Source organism: Thalassophryne amazonica, chromosome 2, assembly GCF_902500255.1.
Source record: "Thalassophryne amazonica chromosome 2, fThaAma1.1, whole genome shotgun sequence".
Taxonomy (NCBI): domain Eukaryota; kingdom Metazoa; phylum Chordata; class Actinopteri; order Batrachoidiformes; family Batrachoididae; genus Thalassophryne; species Thalassophryne amazonica.
In genome coordinates, this window is record NC_047104.1 from 149,965,410 (window position 1) to 149,983,215 (window position 17,806).

The 17,806-nt window shown below is 41.4% G+C and overlaps 1 protein-coding gene across 1 annotated transcript in view; it reads right to left on the reverse strand.

The window, feature by feature from the left end:
* The window catches only part of LOC117500647 (protein kinase C-binding protein NELL1-like), a 905,329-nt gene that overhangs the window by 674,173 nt on the left and 213,350 nt on the right, over positions 1-17,806 (reverse strand). Inside the window, exons 5-6 of the mRNA XM_034159400.1 lie at positions 11,372-11,506; positions 1,262-1,364 (exon numbers count right to left, since the gene is read on the reverse strand). Coding sequence (XP_034015291.1) covers positions 1,262-1,364; positions 11,372-11,506 — 238 coding nt within the window. The remainder of the gene's footprint in view (positions 1-1,261; positions 1,365-11,371; positions 11,507-17,806) is intronic.

The following is a 17,806-nucleotide window of genomic DNA, read 5'->3' on the forward strand; positions in this document are numbered from 1 at the left end:
TCTGCAAGATCAGATTTTAAGGCCCTGCTACTGGCCTATAAAACTGTTCACGGACTGGCGCCATCCTATTTGGCTGATCTACTTAAACCCTACGTACTGGCCCGGGCTTTGCGTTCACAGGATGCAGGCTTACTTTGTGTCCCTAGGGTGAATAAAAAGTCTGTGGGAAATAGAGCCTTACTTTTTGTGCCCTGGTCCTGTGGAATGTTTCCCTTGCGTTAGTGAGGCAGTCGGACTCTGTTGGGACTTTTAAGTCACGATTGAAGATGCATTTGTTTTCTATTTTATATGATTAACATATTGTTTTACTATACTTTTTATTCTTTTTACTTTTTATTATGCTTTTAGTCTTTTAATTACCCTCTGTGAACTTTTGGTTTAATTTGTTGTTTTATGGTAAGCACCTTGAGCTAACACTGTTATGATTTGGTGCTCTATAAGTTCAATAAATTGAATTGAATTGGATATGGTAGCTACAGTATCTAGATCAAAGGGAATCAAGAGTAAGATTGAGATGATTTTTTTTTACACATCATAGACACTGTAATTATTTAATTAAAATAAGCCTGATATTTTTACAGCCACAATTTTAAGTCACTATAAACTGTTGTGTATCCAGAATAGCTATTCATTCATTTTCTGTAGCCACCTACACCAACCAAGAGTCATGAGGGAGCTGTAGGCCTATATATATATATATATATATATATATATAGAAGTAAATATATTTAAATTGTGAAATTTTTTGGAAAGTTGGAATGATTGTATCTACCTCACTGGAGAGTGAGAGTTTATGCATATCTTACTATTTTATGGCGATTTGCACAAATAAACAGTTCAACAGAAAAAAATAACTGACCGATAATGGCAATGCACTAAAATAAAAGAAATTTATGAAATATTTGTGGAAAAAAATAAATTGCAAAAAGTAGCTAAAGCATTGACTGTATGGACTTAAAAGCTAATAAAACAGACAGCATGCTTTTTTCAAATGTGATATGGCATTCATTCTGTGTTTTAAAACCAATTCACATATGTCAGTAGAAAGAGGCACCATGTTGTTTTTTTTGGCCAGTTTTGTATTGTGCAGCTTTGAAAAATATTGTTTATGTGCTAAAGTGGGATTTGAGCAGCCAGGTAATCAAGTCATTTGGTGGAAACTTATTCATGCAGTGCAACTGGAATATTCTGGACATTACAATGAAGGATTTTGACAGATTTTGGTTTTGAAATAACTTTTCTGTGCGATGCAGATACTTACGTCTGCATTTTTTGCAGCAGGTGCCATCAACGTGCACGGGCAGCGAGTCCTCGGAACAGTTTGACGGAGGGCAGAAAATCCTGCGACACTCCACCACACCATTCTGAAATGAGAAATATTTTCACCCTAAATTATGGAAACATCAAACGCTCCATGCAAATGTGGGATTTGCCTGCGGCACTGGTGAATAATCCACAGCAAACATTTCTTCACTCTCAATTTGCATTTGCACAAGCTTGCATTAAATGTAAATGCTGCAATAAATGCATTGTGTATTTTGACAAACCTGTTAAGATGGATAATGCATGGAATATAATGTAAGAATTCATCTGGTGCAGCTGACCAGACAGTGTGTCGTTTCACTGTGGGAAACTGATGAGTGCATATTGAAGCGACTCAACATCTGTTAATAAATTTGCAATTTATTGCTTCCTTTTTAGCTTGTTCATAGCAACCCAATGATGGGCCTAGCACCCTGGATGTAGTAGCAATAATAATAATAATAATAATAATAATAATAATAATAATGGGTTTCTTCCAGACTAAAGAATATATAGAAAAATATGTACATACAGTTACAAATCATGGATCCTAGGGTCCTGGGTCCTAATCCTGGAGTTATTTTAAGATGGTATCAAGAATTGCACAAATGACAGAATTCAAAACGATGTCTAAGCACTGCATGAACCGATATACCAAATTCCTAATCATAGCCTGACAACACTGTACATCAAAGACTGTGCAGAGTGTACTTGTACTCTCATATTTGGAAAATCCAATAAATAATTTAAAGATGTTATGATATGACACATGCAGTTTGTTTACAGATTACATCTTGTAGTTCCACCAAAGTTCAGCTGTGTACATAGGAAGTCAGTGTAAATGAAACAAGGTTAATTCAACATCAAGATTACACATATGAAATTTGTGTAGGATCATATTCCCTTGAGGATATAGTTGCCTACATTGTCTGGCTTTATCAAGGTCATCACTTTGGTCATTACTGATTATGTGTCCAAGGTATTTACGTGAGTCAGCTTCTTTCAGCATTTCACTGTTCAGTGGCAAATCTATCACTTTGAGATTGGTTGCCCTAAAGGACATGACAGCACTCTTCTTGGGGTTGTATAGTACATAATGGTTGACACCAAACAACTCACATACTGTACTTTCAACAGTTTGTTGAGCCCTGTCACTGAAAGTGAAATTAATTATCAGGTCATCTGCATACATAATGTGGTTAAATGGTATGCCACTATAATAGCAGTCAACATGGCAAATATATAGCCTATGGCTCAGGTCATCCATGTATATATTAAATAAATGAAGGGACAGAATACCACCCTGTCTGACCCCATTAGATACAAAGAACTCAGAGATCATTCCCTCACCTGATACAGATTTTCTGGTTAGCATACCATACTACCAGTAATCTGACAATACCTCAGGAACTCCTCTCCTGAATACTGAGTAATTAATTTTATCAAAGGCTTTACTAGCATTGTGGAAACATGCAAACATAAACCACTGAAATCACAGAATCTGGCAGCACGCCATGAACTAAGAGATGAGAAAAACAAGGACTAAGAAGGTCTATCAGATGAGTGGATGCATATTTAAGGTGTTTGGCATAGATACCATCAAGTCCACAAGATTATTATTTTTTTTTTTTTTTCCAGTTTCTTGATGCCCGTCCCGATCTCCTCCCTAGACACAAGAATCTCTTCATATCTGCTCATTATAGTTATCATGTATTTTTTTTTGACAGTTCAAAAGGTCCTAAAAGTGTCTCTTCAAATTGCAGCTATGTGGCAGCATAACCTGACACTCCATCCATGGTGGCTGGCAGGGGGTGCTGCTACAGTTCATTATATTAACCTCCTTCCAAAAGGATTTTACATCCAAGTTAGAAAGGTTTTTGGCCAGTGAGTCTTTATGCATAATGTTCTAATATTTTTTTTTTTTAATAAACCTTTTGGCGTACTTACTTGGCATTATTGAGAAGGTCAAAGATTAGGCCCTGTTTAGGCAAGCTTGCACCTAAACATACCTCTGTCATTTGTCATGGTGCTTTATATAATTCAGCCACATGTTCTTTCCATCCTGGCATATTAAATCTACTCTGGTTCCTAAAGGTGCGTTTACACATAACCAAGACACGTTACGAATGTCATTTTTTTTCATGCGTGACACATTCCTGACATTCTTAATGTGACTTAACGCATCTGAATAGGCTTCTTAATAGTGCTTGTTGGTGCGTGATATTCTTGATATTCGTGGAGCATGTTTTTGCCTGTCAAAAAATCTTCCACGAATGTCACACACCACCCTCATTTCATCTCACGCTGTGGAGGTTGCAACTGAACGCGTTTATCTGTCTTGATGAGTAGTGATCCTTAATAGAACGTGACAACGTTTGTAGTGGTTCCTGTGATGGTTCTTGGAGCCCAAACTGTCACGCGTTATTACGAAGTGACACGGAAACTGTGAAGTTTTGACACGACTTGTAACGTAGCGTCACATTTCACTGTGCGCCAAGACAAATCAGTTTTCTGTCACGTGCGCACAATTAAACTCGGCTCCAAATGTCGGTCCACAGTTCCTGCTGAAGCTCCTCAGGACGCTCCTGCAGGTGTTCCACCTACTGTTGTAACCGATGAGCGGGAGAACGAGTCTGAGCCACAGGAACCAGAGGAGCGAGAGTAGAGTCACGTGCAGCCAGATATCTCTGCACCTCCTCCAGTCCGGCGGAGGAAGAAGCGCGTGCACAATTAAACCCTGCTGTACAGCATTCAGTTTGATTGCTGACACCAAGTTGGCTAAAAGTCTCATTTCAGTGATCTTCAGCGCGCTCCTGCAGTGTTCCATCTGCTGCATGTGCCTGATGTTTGGGAAAATGCGTGAGATGAGAGCCGCATGAAGCCACACATCTGGCTCCGTCCTCCTCCTCCTCTCTGTGCCACTCCATGGCACAGAGCCCAACTACACATGCAGTCACCAATTTCTTCTGAAAAACTGGAGCGATCTGAATTCGGTTGGATGAATATGGGTGTGTGTGGAGACAATTCACCTTGTTCACAACGTGACAGAACTTAACGATGCGCTGTTACACGCAATAGCGCGCAACAACACGGAACACTATTCTTGACCGTGCGTAATGGTTCCTCATAATTCTCCAGCAACAAGTGCCATTAATCGTAACGTTTGGTAACAGGTTGCAGCAGTTCCTGAGGACACCTGACGCCTCTGCCCCAAATCATCACATTCGTGATCAGCGGCCAAGAATGTGTACTTCGTGGCATTCGTGACTTGTCGTCGTTATGTGTAAACGCAACTTAACATTATTGAAAACCTGACTCCCAGCATTTTAAGGCAGTACTTGACAATGTCATTGTACAATAATTTGACCTCATCTGCATGCTGGAAATTGCTACAATATCTATCTCAGCAATACACAAAATCATATACAGGAACATCCTTTTACAGGCATATGTATTATATTCTTCAGATAGAATTTCCCAGTTCAGTCTAGGGGTGCAACTGTTGGTAATATTAAAGCAGAAAAAGTAAGGCTATTCGTGTTTCTGCCAGCCACAACAACCTGGTGCAAGCAGGTTAGGGTGAAAACATGTAGAGAAAAGGAACACCGGTGCAACACAGATGTCTTGGAAATAATGGGTGGTAGAGCCCTTAATAAAGATCATAAACAGGTGTGATTGTGCATAAAGGGGGTGTAGATGACCAAAAGATCCACCCATACGTATCTAACATGGCGCTACACTTATTATGTCCATCATTAGCAGCAAACCGCCCACAAATAAGTGAGAAGTGATTAAAAACTGAGCATATTCACAAAAAGATACAGTCACACGTTGCGTCTCGGGCGACTGTATCCCTATCATTAGTTGACTGTATTTTATTTTTGATCCTATGTTGTCCTTTGACCTACACATTAGCGATATTACGAGGATTACTTTCTTCCACCTGCAGAATATCGTGATGATTCGTCCCATCCTGTTTGTGGCTGATGCTGAGACCCTGATTTGTGCGTTTATCTCTTCTAGATTGGACTACTGCAATGTTCTATTTTCTGATTTACCGCAGTCCAGCATTAGGGCTCTCCAATTGGTCCAAAATGCTGCTGCCACACTCTTGATAGGAAGCAGAAATTTCAACCACATTACACCCATTTTGGCATCTCTTCACTGGCTTCCTGTCTCTGTGAGGTTGGATTTTAATGATTTGCTATTAACCTATAAAATTATTAATGGACTGACACCTCCCTACTTACCTGACCTAATTAAACCTTATGTACTGGCCTGGGCTCTGCGTTCTCAGGGTGCAGGGCTGCTTTGTGTCCCTAGGGTGAATAAAAAAGTCTGCGGGCTGCAGAGCCTTCTCTATTGTGCACCTATTTTTGGAAATGATTACATACATGTGTAAATAAAACAGCCAGATTGCCATACAGACATTCAAGCCAGACCTAAGACACATCTATTCTCCTCCTTTCATAAGGATAGCATACTGGCATAGTATGAAACTATGCTCCCTCTATGCCTTTAATAGTATTTAATTAGTAATGAAACAGGTCTCAGCCTCAACTTTATCAAAATTCTGGGTCTGTTAGTGAAGCTTAGGGCTAGCGGCCGGCAATCAGCTTAGTATTTTCTCTGCTTTCCAGTTGATTTCATGCTGATTAATTAAACCTTAGGTGTGGTTTTTCCGGCCAACTGATTCTGTTCTTTTTCTCTCTGTCCGAGGTGGGGAGGGAAATTTGTGGCAGCGATGATGACACAGCAGTGACTCCTGCTCGTCTGTGTCACAAGTGTACAGGGTATAGTTGAGGGGGCTCAGCACACAGCCCTGGAGGGATCCAGAGCTGAGGCTGAGGGATGAGAAAATGTTGGGGCCTACTCTCACCATTGGGAGCAATCAGACAGGAAACCCTTGATCCAAGAACAAATGGAGCAAGACAGTTCCAGGTCTGACAATCTGGATACCAGTCTGTGAGGGAGGATGGTATTAAAACCAGAGCTAACATCCAAAAAAAGAGTAGCCTGGCATAGCTGCCCTCCTGCTCCAGGTGGGTCAGAGCAGTGTGGTGAGCTGTGGCCATGGTGTCTTCTGTTGATATTTTCACTCTGTAGATTTGATGTGGGTCAAATCCATCTTGAATTTATGTGCATGCAGACCAGTTTTTCAAAGCACTGCATGATGACTAGTGCAAGTGCCATTAGACAGTAGCCGTTCACACTGTGAATGGTGGACTTGTATTGGGAGAGGTATGATCACAGACGACCTCAGGCAGGGTGGGATGGTGGACTGAGACATGGACTGGTTAAAGATCTTGGTAAAGACCAGTCAGTTGGTCTGTGCAGTCCCAAAGCAACCTTCAGCTGCAGCTGCTGTTTGATGGTGGAGCCAGCATGACTGACTCTGGTGACCTACTTAGTCATTTTTCTTTTCGTCAGTGCTGTATTTATGATGCTGTGTTACACCCAATGCAGCACATAGACTTATATAGCCCATGTGCTGCAGAGTGCATGCCACCCTGAATCAGTAATTAAGGATGGCTGTTTTTTCCAAATTCTGGTGAACAGTAATTGCTTCACAAAATGACTGTTGTGGAACCACAACAAACAAGCAGCATTCTCCAACAATGTTGGACATAAATATAATAAATAAACCCTGATTATATGTAGTCTATGAGCTGCTGAACACCCTTCCTTTTTCCTGATCACTGATCACATCACTGCCCAATATGATTCTATTTCATAATGACTATATATAATACAGTCCAAGGCATAGTCAGTGACATGACAGTGGACATATATCCCTTGATTTGTCTCAACAAAAGTGATTGCAAAAAAAGGAAGATTTATATCTTATACTAAAGGGTGTCAATACACATGCAAAACCATTATGTTGGCTTTGATGCTTTAAATAATTCATATTACATGCAGAGATTACTTTTCAGTTTGATATTAAAGAGATAATTTTAGAAATTTTAATATAGAGAAGCCTGATATTTTCCCAATGACAGAAAGATAATAAAATGTGAAAAAATGTGACAGTGTGTATTTTTAGCAGAAATGTTGTCAAAATCAAGCATCATTTTGAAAAACAAACAACCATGTTATTCCCCATGAAATGCCATGGTACAAATGAGAGCTCCGCTGGCAGGGATTTCACACTTAAAAATATGGTGATCAAAACTGCAGAAAGTATTCGCTCAAATGGTTCAAGTTTGTTGGACTGTACTTTGAAAACACACATCTGCAACAAGCAGATAATACTTGTATTTAGGTGACATAAGCTATGGATGTGACAACAAACAGCAAGCTTTTCAGATTTAAGGGTTTTAGAACATTCAGATACTGTCAAGATTTCAAAAATTCCTCTAAACTTTCAAACGGCCTGTACTTTCTCCAAGTAAAATAATAAAATGTAAAAGTATGTGCTTGTAGTAAAGACAATTAGAAATTAATTGTCCTGTCTTAAAGTACTGAATGCAAATAGACATGATTTGGCAGAGATTCTGCACCCACACACCTCAGAGAGTTGAGAAAAACAATAAAAAAAACTATAATCCATGGCATACAGTACAGCGCAGCAATGCATTTTGGGAAGCAGAGTGACACTGAATCCTTAATGTTACTGCAGTGTCTTCAGAATACCACTTTCAAGCCTGCAATGCTATCATATTTAAAAATAAAATCAAATTATAATGGCTCACAATAAGATTACAGATGCATCATGGAACACAGGGTGGCAGACGTTGAAAATCCACAGTGCACTGATAGGCGGTAGAGATTCAGGCCCTTAAGGATTCCCTTAATTTCTGAGGCTGATATCTCTCTGTGAGAGCATGTCCTCATTTCATGAGTCATCGGAATGGTTCCCTTGGGATACTGTGGTTATCAGTTAATGGTATGTCCATGGAAGAATCAGCCCAACTAAACTCCACCCTGTGCTTCATGTCCAATGATGCTGGAAGTCTAATTCCCAGGGCCTGTGGTGGCCTGACTCAATGTATTCCTTAATTCAGTTCCTAGAGTATGTACAAGACCAGGCAGGCAGGAAGGCTTATTTGGGGCTTGTTATGAATTGGTAGGAAGGGGCAGACAGCAAGGGATCTATCGTCAACCTGGTGAAATGCAGTGTACAGCACGATGCAAGTGGTAGTGTAGAACCGGTGCACTGCAGTTGTCAGTTTCATGCCCAGCACCAATATCCCTTTAAACAAGTGCCCATGCACTGATATCATGTGGCAGAAAGAAGCGATGACACCAGAGATGAGCAATAATGTGGTCACAAGTCCCACCCATAGCATTTCTGAAAATTACAAGGTGCAATATCCAACTCACATAAGGTTGGGTTCACAATCTGTGCACAACATGTTACTGTGAAAATCAAAAATCAATTAAAAACAAAAATTTGCAACGGAATAAAAGTAAGAACTAATGGAAAATACAAAACTTTAGGGCCCCTTCACACAAATCAGGGCAAATCACGGCACAACAGCTTGTATGAGCGAACCACAAAAACATCGAGTCAACGGGCAGGTGTGAACGATGCCGGAGCAAACAGTTTCATGCTTGCGAGAACACAGTGCGAGCAGCTGTGAAATTAAATAAATAAATAAGAAATACATGCTGTGATGGTTTCATGCACACGAGAGCACAGTGCAAGCAGCTGCTGCATGTGTAACCACATCACGCAGCTGCGGTGAAATAAAAATAAATAATTAAAATATACGTTCCACCCACAGGATTCCAACCTGCAATTTCCAAAATCTCTGATTGCCAGTCAGAAATGTTACCACTGAGCTACCATTGCTGTCCTGTAAAAGGTGCGGGAAAATGCCAGATATCAAGACGGCCATGGACTTATTAAAAAAAAAAAAAAAACACACACCATATAAAAACACTGCATTTTATTGAATCCCTCTTATCAAGCAGACAATACAAGTATGATCTGTCTGTTCCTCTGAAGATGACCCATGGCCACACATGTACAGTCATGAAATGACATGAATGAAACAGGGCGCTCTTATCATGTCCACATCTGCTGGCCGGCATGTCTTGTGGATGACACGCCGCGGGACAGACACCGCATCATATGGAACAGAGTTCACGTGGGTGACGTGACATTCAGATCTGTTTAACCTGGAGTAGTCTGTCAATGTGCACAGCGTGCACTCACTCGCTGCAACCCATTGCATTGTGTCCACGTGAGGGACAGCAAGCAGACGCGCGTCTCAGTGGGCCATTGCTAGTTCATGTCCGTACGTGTTCTCCAAGTGGGGCGTCCAGAATCAGAGATCTCCACAGCTGCTCCTGTCGATGGACACACCCCCTCTCAGTTCAGCCCACACACCAACGTGTCACTATGTTTCTGTTTGCAAAGCCACACTTGTGGGGGCTCTTAGAGAAATTTCATATCCAGCTCGAAAGTGATGGTCTGCTGACTGTTTTCATGCTAATAGTGAGAATGGCCACATATTTCCTAAGTGCCATGCGAGCGGTGTTAGATATGCATGCATGTCACCTGGAATTTGGCCGGCACATACCGTAAGAGGGTTCGATGGGCTCTCACAGCGCACACTTTGTCTTTCAGCTGCTGGTGTGAGCAAATAGTTGTAGCAACAGGTTTACGAGGCGTTGGAGGGAGCTATGATTTTACACGTATTGCATACGATTCCTGCTTCATGCGAACTTCATGCACAATTTGACCACATTCGTATTATGTGTAAAGTGGCCCTTAATAATGTACAAAATTTGTACATTGGTTATCTTCATTGACAGTTTGGCTGGAGGATGTCACTAAAATGAGGCTGAACACAGCAGTGATCATCTACTTTTAGTGCATCAGCAGCCTTTTTCCTGGCATGCCTGTCTTCCTTGGCCTCAAAGGTCTTCACACCACTAGATTACAAACCATTGTCCTCCACGCCAATGTATCTGATGGGGCTGTGGCCCAGTTATCTGTCCGACAGGCTTTGAAGGTCCTTTTTATTACATCCGTCAATTTCTTCTTCGAGCACTAACAGTTCTGGATCCTGTAGACAGCTGACCGATGAGAAGCTTTTGAGGTAGATGATGTGCATCCATTCTAGCCAGATGTCCATACCATCGCAATCTATTCTGCTCCATCATAGCTTCAATGCTTGTCATTATACAAATAATGAATGTTTATGAGGTCAATCGTATGAATAGTTCATGAGATGAAAGATGGAAAGTTCCACTCAATGAGGCAAAGCCGAACTGAGTGGAACTTTCCATCTTTCACTGAATCAGAAATTTGTCCAGGCAAACAGCTGCGCGAACACACACACACACAATATTAGGTCAACATAAATTAGAATCCGTCCAGCTTTAAATTTTGAAAGCAGTACTGCCAAAATCATATTGATCCAAAATCCAATATAGATACGTAGGTGGCCGATTCTATTTCCAAATGCAATATCAGAATAGAAAAGTCATAAGTTAGTGAACATTTCATAAATTACCTACCAATGGATCAAGCCTGTTGAATGGGGTGGTACAAAATTGCTGGTGGCAGATGCTTGGAGCAGTGTGAGTATACATGATTGTCATGTTATGTTGAATATTGTTTATTTTAATCTGGATATGAACAAGATGACAGACCTTGCATCACTGGGCCAAAACATCTCTGGAATTGTTTCAGGAAAAAAATCAGCAATGTGGTCTGATTCTGCTATTGTGCTTTCTGGCATTGAATGAGAAATCGGGAAATAATAATAATATTAATATTAATAATAATAATAATAATAATATTAGTACATATTTTCAAAAGTGCAAGGTTATTTCACCGTCAAAAATATTTTCTTTCAAACAACCATCAGAATAAGTGAGAAAATACATTTTCTCGAGGATCAGTTAATCTTCAAGTCCGCCTTCCAATCTTCCATCACCTCCCTGTGTCATCAAACAGAAACACTGGAGGTATTCTGGGGATTGTTCTGTGATAAATGTTGCTATTGGCTTTTTCAGTGTGTCACTTTCCTTGGGCTGCTTCCCTCTGTTCTTTGATTCAGCTGAAAATGGGCTCCCCTGTGTTGTTTGTGAAAATGTGGGTAACACCAACCTTACAGGCACAGTTCCTGCAGTTCTCCGGCTCCACCCACAGCTCCTTATCTCTGTAGACCTGGCCGTTGGCGCCACAGCTTCTTTCACAATGACAGCCCTCCAGCTGGGTCAGCCTGGACTCAGCGTAGCTCAGCTGAGGACGCACACAGATAAGACTTTGAAAATCATGGCCCCTGACTTTAATATTTTCATTTCATGTCTTTATATACGAGGTCTATTAGAAAAGTATCTGACCTTATTATTTTTTTCAAAAACCATATGGATTTGAATCACGTGTGATTACATCAGACATGCTTGAACCCTCGTGGGCATGCAAGAGTTTTTTCACGCCTGTCGGTTACGTCATTCGCCTGTGGGCAGTCTTTGAGTGAGGAGTCGTCCACCCGCTCGTCGATTTTTTTCATTGTTTAGGAATGGCTCAGAGACTGTTGCTTTGTTTGATAAAATTTTTTTCAAAACTGTAAGGCACAACTGAGTGGACACCATTCAATAAATTCAGCTGGTTTTCGGTAAAAATTTTAACGGCTGATGAGAGATTTGGTCTGGTAGTGTCGCTTTAAGGACGGTCCACGGCGCCTGACGGCGATCTGCGCTTCGAGGCGGCAGCGTCTCGCCGTTTCAAGTTGAAAACTTCCACATTTCAGGCTCTGTTGACGCAGTAAGTCGTCAGAGAACAGAGAACTTTCAGAAGAAGTCGGCATGAGGAGTTTATTCGGACATTCCATTGTTAACGGTCATTTTGTAATGAAAGAACGTGCGGGCAGAGTCGCATGTCGGGCTGGACCCGACCGCGGGGGGTTGCGGCAGGAAAAACACCTCCGTTGGAAATCTTAACGGGCAAGTTGGAACATGCCCAAGCGGTTAAACAATTTCTCAGTTACTCACTTGTTGAAAGCCATTAAAAGCTGCCTGAATTCTACAAATGGTTTTCAACACGGAGGTGTTTTTCCTGTCGCGGCGCACACAGATTTGCCGAGTCGTCACGGAAACGACTCGGCGAATTTGCGCGTACGTCTTTCATTAAAAAAATGTCCTTAAACAGTGGAATGTCCGCATAAATTCCTCATGCCGGCCTCGTCTGAATCTTCTCTGTTCTCTCACGATGTCCTGGGTGAATTAAGCCTTAAATTAGGATGTTTTCAGCTCGAAACAGGCCGACGACAGCGCCTGGAAGCGCTGCAGGACGTCCCGCTCCGTGGGAAGTCCTTACACCGACAGAAACACCCCATAATCTCTCATCAGCCATTAAACTTTCACAGAAAACCAGCTTAATTTCTCGAATAGTGTCCACTCGGATATTCCTCACAGGTCCAGAAAAAATTTTGATAAGCAACGCGCCGCCGTCTCGAGCAGCGTGTGAAACAAAGGAATTCAGCCGAGAGGGCGGGACCACATCTCACTCAAGGCCTGCCCACAGGAAATGACGTCACCGACACGCGTGAAAAAGCTCACGCATGCGCACGAGGTTCAAGCATGATTGGTGTAATCGCATGTCATTCAAATCCATATAGTTAAAAAAAAATAAAAGGGTCGGTTTATTATCTAAGAGACCTCGTATATCCCACACCACTACATTTCAGATGGAAGTTATTATTATTATGCTTTAACTCTGTTACAGACCAGTTATAGCCCCTCTTGCAAAATATGCTGTTCCAGGTTTCTACAACCATCAACAAGATGACAGGAATGGGCACACAGTGGCTTAGTGATCAGCACTGTGCCTCACAGCAAGAAGGCCATGGGTTCAGTTCATGCCTGTGGCCTTTCTATGTGAAATTGTTTCTCCCCATGTTTGTGTGGGGTTCCTCCAGCTGCTCCGGTTTCCTCCCACATTTAAAGACATGCAGGTTCGGTGAATTGGAAAGTTTATAATTGGCCAGGGTCTCCCTTGCAAAAGAGAGCTCAATCTCAATGGGGCTAACACGGTTACATTAGAATTAAATTGAAAAAGAAGGCACCTGATGGGTAGACAGGTAAAATTAAAAGTTACTTTGAAATCCAAAACCATACAAAGCTGGTATGTTTTTCCTGGAGATCAAACAATATTGCACTCTTTGGTGAATCTGTCAGGAGTGGGCAGCTCTGAGGGACTGCGGAAGAAGGATCTAAGAACCTGGCAGTGGTGCAATGTTGCCTGTGACATTGTCAGTCAGAGCTTCATAGTGGTGTGGAGCAGAGAAGAACTTTAATTCAAGAAAACACATCAGTTCTAGGCTTGAGTATCCCATGTGCCATCTGGTAAACCTTAGGTGAAATTTCACATCATTTTCTTTTTTAAGGAAATCTTTATACTATGCTGTAATAAAGCTGGATAAGTGACGATGCAACAAAGAAACATTACACTGTGCAAATTTCTCCTGTCTCATCCACAGGAACCTATAACGCCTTCAGAGTTGTGTGAGTGTCTTGGTGGCTTCCCTCATGGGTCTCCTTCACGGATGTCAGTATTTGAGAAATATCCATGACTGATGGCCAAATGAGTCCTCGTTGTTTTGTTTTGTTTTGCTGTTTTGTTTTTTTTGTTTTTTTAATACCACCATGTAGCAGGCTCAGGAACAAACTGAAAATGCTTGATGAGTCCTCACGTCATCATGACAGTTTACTCCAAACCAAACAGATTTTCCACAGATGGTGTTTGTATTTCTGAAAGACTGATGTAAAGTTCAAGGAATATTTGGTTATTTGGGAATGTTCATGTATCCATCCCCTAGCTGCAGAACATTCTGTGATCTTATGGCTTCTGAAAACAGGGGCATAATAGATACACATGAAATGCTTCAGAAGGTTGATGCACACAATGCACACTGTACCATACCACCATACCATGATATAAATACACAACTCAATATAGACATGTCTGGAGTGGAGTTTTGACCATGCATGACTTCATCATATGACTTCTGTGTGACTTCATTCTGAAATTATTCATAACAATTCATCAACTAGTCTCCTTGAGGCGACTAGTCGTGATTTGGCACTATATAAATTAATAAATTTGAAATTTGAATTTTCAATCAATCACAAATATTTTGATAATCTATGGTTTAGATCATCCATCTAGGCTTCTTGGTTGTTAAAATACACAAACTAGAGTGTCATCCAGGTTTACTGTCCAAATTGTTTCCTCGCACTATGCACTATGATTGACAAACACTTGCTTATATGAAGTAAAGGAAAACATTGCAATTAAAATCTATCAAGAACTGAAGAAGAAGAAGCATTTTATATGGAACATACCATTCAACTCGGCTTTGCCTCATTGAATGGTATGTTCTAGCTTTCACCTCATGAAATAGTCGTACCATTGAACTCATAAACATTCATTATTTGTATACCATTAAACTGTGATGATGTTTTTCAGCAGGAGGAACTGGGAGACTAGTCAGGATTGAGGGAAAGATGAATTCAGCAATGTACAGAGACATCATGGATGAAAACCTGCTCCAGAGCATTCTTGACTTCAGACTGGGGCAGCAGTTCATCCTTCAGCAGGACAATGACCCTAAGCACACAGCAATGATATCAAAGGAGTGGCTTTGGGACAACTCTGTGAATGTCCTTGAGTGGTCCAGCCAGAGCCCAGACCTGTATCTGATTGAACATCTCTGTAGAGATCTGAAATGACTCTGCAGAGACACTCCCCATCCAACCTGATGAAGCTTGAGAGGCGCTGCAAATACGAATGGGTAAAACCACCTAAAGATAGGTGCACCAAGCTTGTGGCATCATATTCAAGAAGATTTAAGGCTGTAATTGCTGCCAAGTGTGCATCAACAAAGTACTGAGCAAAGGGTGTGAATACGCAGGTACATGTGATTTCTTTTTCTTTTTTAGTTATAAAATGCAAAAAATAATAACAAAGAAATAAAAAAAAACTTTTTTCATGTTGTCATTATGGGGTGTTGTGAGTAGAACCTTGAGGGAAAAATGGAATTTACTCCATTTTGAAATAAGGCTGTAACATAACAAAAATGTGGAAAAAGTGAAACGCTGTGAATACTTTCCAGATGCACTATCATTGCACAGTGAAGGCTGCTTTGGAGGTAAGATGAAGCCCCCTTTGACCCTCTCTAAACAATCTGGGCAGCAGAGGCCATGGAAAGAGAAGCAGAGGCCACACTGTGAAGTAACACAGAGGTTTTAAAAAAGCTCCATGTCACAGAGGCTTTTTAGATCATTTAAAGGAATTCTTGCTGGGTGCTATGTGAGCTGTGGAGATATGTCCTGTCAAAGTGTTCAACCAAAGTTTTTGAAATGATACTTCAAAGTCTGGAAGGCTGCCTGAAGACACCACAGAGGAACACCTTTCTTGTACAATGTGTGCATCAAATGACAGCTATTCTGCAAAAAGGCTAATACCGTAGCTGTGTGGCTCTGGTGGTTGATACATGAGGCAACAAGACACAGTAGAGAATTCTGAAAAGTGACATTTGTGAATGGCTGAATATGCAAGACCCTTAAGCTCCTCCCACATTTCCACTATGTGCCAAAACACAACACATCAGAGGTTTATCTGTATGCTGATATGGCACAAGCTTTACATCAGATGGTGTTCCTGATTTAGCTCCACATTACATGGACAATGGTTCGAGGTGGCCTAAAACCCATAACCTTCTACCCTGGAAAAAGCACACTTTGACACTTTCCCTCCCCTCCCCTTAAATGGATAAATACCATGCAAGAAAAAAAAAAAAAGATAAAATTAAAGTGTTTTATTGTCCTGCCCCACACCCACAGAGTGACAAGAGGTCAGGTTAGGTCAGGACTGAAAGCATGCAGTGGTACCATGCATCTACGGAACATGGGTCCTGGGTAGTAGCCATCCAGGCAGACGAATACCCGTCTCATCCCAATCTCAAAAAAGCAACAATCAATGCTGCAGCCAAATGAAACATGCCCCCCTTATCCTTCTCCAGCTGCTGGTCTCCTAAACATTGAGGCACTAGATCATGTCCAGAGAAACAAGCAACATTGCCGGAATGTTGTATTGATATTCCCTTGTGATGCAAGTGGTACTCCTCATTGTATCCCCTTACAATCCCTAGTAGCAAGGGCATGCGGTTAGTGCCTTGGGTCCCTGGTTAGCATTCAGTCTCACAACCATAGAGAAACACAGGAAACACCAGGACCCTCAAGATGCCTACATTTACTCTCCTGCAAAGCTACCAGCATTAACAAAACCCCTCTGTGTAGTACATCCTCCCAGTCTTCACTTGTACCATAATTTGTCATTAGAACTGCTCTGATTTTTCATGACATTGATTCAACAAGATGGTGGAAAGTCTTCAGAGGTTTGGTCCACATGGATATCACAATATCAAAGATATTCTTCTTTACAGGAGTCAAGACAGAAGTCAGACTACCAGAGCAAGAATTTTAGCTGAGGAAGCTTCTGCGATTTGAAGTGAAACGTCCTCGCGTCAAGCAACCCAGTCCAGTCAAATATTCAAGGTTCTCTACAACATCAAGGATGCCCTATGATTATTCTACCACCACTGGCTGTCATGTACTGTGGGTGTTATCCGGTTTTTGGTCATGTCTTGATTTGGGTTCTGTTTTTTTCTGTGTAGTTCTTGCATTATAGTCTGTTTTGGGGAATGGTTTGTGTGTGCTGTAGTTGTGACTTCTCTTGCTGGGTGTTTCCTGCTTGAGCGTCCTTTTCCCTATTTCTATTTGTCTCACTTAGTGCTTGGTGGTGGTGGGGGGGTCACACTCTGTCTCGGCCACACCCTGTTCCGGTTCTTTCCGCAAGTGTTCCCAATCTGTAGCTCACTACTTGGTGTACTTAAGCTTCACTGGTTACACAGTTATTTGCCTGATCGTTGTGCCTTGTGCCACTGTTTCTAGCTCCATCTTTGTATTGTTCTAGTCCTGCTTCCACGTGTGTTTTGACCACCTGCCTGTTTTTCTTGACCACGCTACTCGCCTGATGATTTGGATCTGTTTGCTGTTCTTGGACTGCCTCTTTGTGTACCGGACCCCACTGATTAATTCAGTAAACACTTTTTTGAACTTGAGCTACTGTGTCTAGTCTCGCATTTGTCTCCAACCATCCCTGCTAAGCAAACCTGATTTTGGCATGAAATGTCTGTACAAGGCAGGATGGATCCATGCTTTTATGTGGATTTTGTCAAATTCTAACTTTACCATCTCAATGTGGCAGCAGAAATTGAGACCATCAGACCAAGCAACATTTATCTAATCTTCCACTGTCCAATTTTAGTGACCAAGTGCCCATTATAGCTTCAATTTGTTGATATCTGCTGACAGGAGTGGCAAGTGGTGTGGTCTTCTGCTGTTGCAGTCCAGCTGCTTCAAGGTTCAACGTGTTGGAGATTCAGAGATGGTCTTCTGTTTACCTTGCACATGGTTATTTGAGATCCAATCCATTCTTTGTATCAATCAGCATTAGACTGGGCATTTTTTTCTGACT